The sequence below is a fragment of the Nerophis lumbriciformis genome, linkage group LG02 (genome assembly GCF_033978685.3).
Source record: "Nerophis lumbriciformis linkage group LG02, RoL_Nlum_v2.1, whole genome shotgun sequence".
Lineage (NCBI taxonomy): Eukaryota > Metazoa > Chordata > Actinopteri > Syngnathiformes > Syngnathidae > Nerophis > Nerophis lumbriciformis.
The window spans coordinates 33,688,476-33,694,475 of record NC_084549.2 but is presented as its reverse complement, the minus strand read 5'-3'; the positions used below and the strand labels follow the sequence as shown (position 1 = coordinate 33,694,475).

Genomic DNA, 6,000 nt, shown 5'->3' with positions numbered 1-6,000 from the left:
CCTCCCCAACCCGACACTCCATCCTTTTCCGGGCGAGAACCATGGACTCAGACTTGGAGGTACTCATGCCAATCGCTTCACACTGGGCTGAGAACTGATCTAGTAAGAGCTGAAGATCCCGGCCAGATGAAGCCATCAGGACCACATCATCTGTAAAAAGCAGAGACCTAATCCTACATCCACCAAACCGGATCCCCTCAACGCCCTGACTGCACCTAGAAATTCTGTCCATAAAAGTTATGAACAGAATTGGTGACAGATTTTAGTCTATTCAGGCAGGTGACCAAAAACCCGAAGGTCACTGTGTCAGAATTAGAGACAAGAGAACATTTCAAAAGGACAACCATCTCTGCAGCAATCCACCAATCAGACCTGTATGATATAGTGGCCAGAAGGAAGCCATTTATTAGTAAAAAAAAAAAAAAAAGTTTGAAAAAATGCACCTGAAATACTCTCAGACCCTGAGAAACAAAATTCTCTGGTCTGATGAGACAAAGATTGAACTCTTTGCCAGGCGTCATGTTTGGAAGAAACCAGGCACCGCTCATGCCATCCCTACAGTGAAGCATGGTGGGGGCAGCATCATGCTGTGGGGATGTTTTTCAGTGGCAGGAATTTGGAGATTAGTCAAGATAGAGGGAAATATGAATGCAGCAATGTACAGAGACATCCTGGATGAAATGAATGGGTGAGACGGCCCAAAAATAGGTGTGCCAAGCTGGTGGCATCGTATTCAAAAAGACGCGGGGCTGTAATTGCTGCCAAAGGTGCATCAACAAAGTATTGCACAAAGGCTGTGAATACTTATGTGCATGTGTTTTTTCTATTTTTAATACATTTGCAAAATAAAAAAAATAAAAATTAAAAAACTTGTCTATAGAATTTTGAGGCCAAAAATGAATTTATTCCATTTTGGAATATGGCTGAAACATAAAAAATTGTGGAAAAAGTGAAGCACTGTGAATACTTTCCAGATGCACTGCAATTCATTAGCTATGAGAAGCAGACAAATATTTAAAGTAATAGCTGCAAATCAGTCTTTTCCTAGTCTATATGTGTAATCACTCATATTTGCAAAATTATACTTTAATACTTGTACCAAATTGAAGATTGTGCAGTTAAAATGTAACACAAAACAGACAATTATCATTACAATAAATCCGAACAAAAATATATTTTTCAATTATTTATTTGCAAATGCGACATGAACATCTGCACAGAAACAGCTTAATGTTGGTCCTGTAGAAAATAAAACCACTTGAATGATGTCATACTGTTGTGTTCGATTGAGTGGAGAAAACTTAAAAAACACATTTGACGTTGAATTTACACGAGGCAGCGGCGAAGTGGCGTCTTTAAACCAGTAACAGGTGACAACTCTGATATCCTAAGGTCATGCTAAGAATGTGTTAAAGGTCGGGGTAGAAATGCCTTCGCTGATACACGAGAAAGGGATTGGCTGGCTATAAAATGTACACATTTAACTTAATATTCACATTCATACATAAAACTGACAAAACATGATTCTGTCAATCCCACTAGAAATAAGACATTTTCTTCTGTTACTGCCGAGGGATCATTTTAAATACATTTCATGGATTATTTAGACATTATTAATATTATGATTTTTTTTCTCTCCAGACTTTCTGATTAATACAAAAACAAATCACAAATCAATAAATTAACATGCTACCTTAGTCCCTGAAAGCCAATATTTAACTGTTTGTTATTAAGCGAGTGTAAAAACAGGGTTTTAGGTGTGTGTATGTGTATGTAAAAATATGTGCAATATGTACTCCAAATTGGGTAAAGGGAGTGGATTAAGGTCTGGGGTGAGTACCTTTTTTCTTGAGTCCATACAAAAAAATAATTCATTGTAAATATATAATATATATTTATACATATTTGGAGATATTTACAAATATACCCAGAACTACACATTATACTGCATTATACTGTGTATTTTTTCTCTCTACAATAATCGGGAAAGAGAAGAGAAAAGGAAATATTACAAAATAAACAGGGAAGCCATTTCTATGCATGCTCTCCTTCTATTACTCTCTTTTTTTGTTAGTCAAAGCTTTTTCTCTTTAGTCCTTTTCCTATTTATAGTCATCTGCTTTAAGTTCACATTGGTCCATACCATTGTTCAGGAGTGAAAAAAAACAAACAATCGTGGAATGCCAGCCGCTGGAATGAGGTCTCCAGACATCATCCCAACCTCTTGTGGACAATCTGATATGATCAACGTTTTTGTTCATATGACAAAAAGAGAGAGAAGGAATGTCAGTTCATTCCGTCCGTATAAAAGCTCAGCTTGTATAAGGTTCCTCTCCTTTCCTTAAGATACGAGGGTGTGTAGAATGTAGCGTATGCAAATGGCAGTGCAACAGCGCTGCTGCCAGCCCGGTCCCGAAGTGGTCCGAAAGTCAGCTGGGAGCCAGAGGGTGGACAAAATGGGGCAGAGTGTGGCGTTTGGGTAAAGGGTGTTGGGGGCGGCTCATGTTTTGACGTTGCCGTTGATGTGCTGATACTTGGGAAGACAAGGTTCGTCCGGTAAGGGCTCGTGGGAGAAGACACTGTCGTCGCCGGAGGAGCAGGAGCTGCGAGTGTCGGGGAAGATTGGAGAATACTGCTCTGTGGGCGTGCACAGGTCCAGGTACTCCTGAATACACAGGGATGACATCATATGTAAATGAAAAATGAAAACCAAAATAAGGTTAATAATATCACATTGGATACACCTTCACAATGCATTGGACTTTAATCTATATATTTTACAATTACAATATGTTAGTAGTTTGCAGTGGTGTAATACTGCAGTGCTCCACTTCTACCCTCGATAAAGGAAGCAAACCAATTGCCATACTTGCCAACCCTCCCGGATTTTCCGGGAGACTCCCGAAATTCAGCGCCTCTCCCGAAAACCTCCCGGGACAAATTTTCTCCCGAAAATCTCCCGAAACTCAGGCGGAGCTGGAGGCCACTCCCCCTCCAGCTCCTTGCGGACCTGAGTCCGCTTTCCCACGATATAAACAGTGTGCCTCCCCAAACACATTATAACTGTAGAATGATCGAGGACGAGTTCTTGGTTTCTTATGTGGGTTTATTGTTAGGCAGTTTCATTAACGTCCTCCCAGCGTGGTAACAACACACAACAACAGCAGTCATGTTTTTGTCTACCGTAAAGCAGTTTGTCTGCCGTAAACAGCAATGTTGTGACACTCTTAAACAGGACAATACTGCCATCCATAACATCAATAACATATACGGCTTTTAGAGAGTGCAGTGCACAACTGCGCACACAGCAAGGAGACGAAGCAGAAGAACGAGGAAGATACAGCCATGGCGACGCCGACGACGAGTAAGATGAAGAAATACGCTTTGTTGCACCTTTCCTGCCTGAGTCCGGCGATTAGTTGCAAATCTTGCTTTATTGATTGCTTGCACACAGCCAATCCAACACAAAACAAACTAGTCCCGCCCGCACTCACGCTACCGCTCCCTCTCTTCTCTCGCCCACACACTCACTGACGTCACTCACCTCACATGCTCACCTATTAAAGGGCCACACACACACATACGCTACTCTCATAACAGCTTGTAAGTTCCAAGCCGCAGCTGCGATTGGACCTGAATAGCCTCTAGGACGAAGTAGTGGACTACCAAGTGCTTGGCAATGAAGATCTTCCTCAGAAAGCAAAGATTGACCGGTTTTGGGCCATGCTATGGAGAGATGGAAGATTCCAGACTCTAATGCATTCGATGAAAGCACTTTTGTGCGTGCCACACATCAATGCATCATCAGAGAGGGTGTTCAGCATGGTTAGAAAAATAGTGACAGAGAATAGAACAAGGATGGACAATTCAACCCTTAACTCAACAATGAGTAGATAGATGAGTGTTATGTGTGTGTATACGTGTAAATAAATGATCACTGAAATTCAAGTATTTATTTTATTTATATATACATATATATATAATAAAATATATAGCTAGAATTCACTGAAAGTCAAGTATTTCTTAGATATATATATATATATATATATATATATATATATATATATATATATATATATATATATCTAAGAAATACTTGACTTTCAGTGAATTCTAGCTATATATTTTATTATATATATATATATATATATATATATATATATATATATATATATATATATATATATATATATGAAATACTTGACTTAGTGAAGTCTAGCTGTAAATATACTCCTCCTCTCTTAACCACGCCCCTAATCACGCCCCCGCCCCTAACCACGCCACCCGCCCTACCCCCGACCATTTAAGTTATGTTAAAGGCAAAATAAGTTTTAGATTTTGGTCGTATAGTCTCCCATTTGCGTTTAAGTGTTTTTACGCGCACGTTTTGTCTTATTCATGCTCTCCCATCCAGCCTGGAGACACCCCTGCCCGTAAGTCAGGTGAAAGTGCTTAAGTCTGCAATGAAGATGGGCTCAATACTGATGAGGCCGACTTTGCCGTGGCGCCTTTTTTTCGGGTGCGTGAAAAGTTTTACTAACACTTATGAATGTCGTTGAAATCCATGAAAAGATAACACTTTACATGTAAAAAAAGTCGTATCCAACCAGGCAGTGCATGGCATGTATACGTGTGTTGTCATGATGACTTGGTGTCAGGGCCGGCCCGTGGCATAGGCCGTATAGGCAAATGCTAAGGGCGCCGTCCATCAGGGGGCGCCACGCCAGTGCCACAAATGTTGGAGAAAAAAAAAAAAGTTGGTACTATTATTTCTAAATACAAAAAATAATCCCACGTTAATTAAAATGCAAAGTAAAGCCTATATAATAGAAATATTATTTGTTACAACATTACGCCCCCCCCCTCCCCCTCCCTTCCCGTATCATGACTCTTTTTGGACGTCACCACATCGAAAAATCAACACAAGATGTCAAAACGGCCAAAACTGTCAGGTGCCCAGGGAGGAAATAAGAGAAAAGAAGAGGAGGAGAAACGAGAAAAAGACAAGAGGTAGCAGGTAGGTAACGTTAGCCTACATGAAATTATTTGTCTGTTACAGAATGTGATAGTAACCTGGCTTTTTAGCATTAAGCTAATGTTACATGATTCGGCAATTGCTAATCAATAAATAGCTAGTTCTGTTTTAACGTCGGGTTAATATTGTGGAGGGGGCTAAATTGTTATGGAAAATAATAATATAACGTTAGGTAATTACAGTACTCCCACCTTACATTCCTCAGGGACATTTGTATTAGATCTTTTAAGCAGGTGTTTTTTGTTTACATTGTTATTGCCTTCTGGTTAGCTAATGTTTGCCCTGCAGGTAATAGTCACTTTTCCACCCCTTTATATATTAGGTATAGTTGTAAGCCTAGTTGTTAAAGTGCACATCATTAATGTAAATTAAGCAATATGTATGTAAAAAATATTGTATTTCATATATTCATTTTTTGCATTCATTTATTTATTCATATTTTTTTTATCTTGTTAACTATTCTGATTGTTAATTTGCTTTCTTTAAGTAAAAAAAAAGGTCAAAGACAAAGCTATTCGGTTTCTTGTGAGTATATACACTTCACTGCCGATGTGGGGGGGGCGCCACCTAAAATCTTGCCTAGGGCGCCAGATTGGTTAGGGCCGCGCCTGCTTGGTGTCATGGTGTTTGCGCTGGTTTGTGTGAACACAAGTCAGAGAGTGATAGCTGACAGTTTGACATTAATCAAATCATTAAAATTGATTACATTTTCAGTTACTATGCTTGCTACATTCTTGTTGATCATGTGCATTATTATGTAACAAAGTGATCAATGATGATTAACTCCTCTGCCTTTTTTGTAGCGTCTGATAAATGCTATTTCTATTAAATAGCCACACAGTTCAGTGATCACGGTCCAACTGAAATCGTATGTAATAAATGTCCCTGGATGTCCAAACGCTGTAGGTTTTTGATAGTTGATACACAGTGGCATTGTGGTCCTTATGTTTATCTCAATGAAAGTT

General features: G+C 39.3%; 1 protein-coding gene across 6 annotated transcripts in view; it reads right to left on the bottom strand.

The window, feature by feature from the left end:
- Positions 1 to 1,171: 1,171 nt before the first annotated feature.
- Positions 1,172 to 6,000, bottom strand: part of fgfr2 (fibroblast growth factor receptor 2) — a 67,234-nt gene continuing 62,405 nt past the window's right edge. For all 6 annotated transcript variants that reach the window (XM_061961407.1, XM_072916066.1, XM_061961390.1 and 3 more), the window contains one exon: positions 1,172 to 2,665. In XM_061961407.1, the coding sequence (XP_061817391.1) occupies positions 2,501 to 2,665 (165 nt within the window). In that variant the 3' untranslated portion in view covers positions 1,172 to 2,500. The remainder of the gene's footprint in view (positions 2,666 to 6,000) is intronic.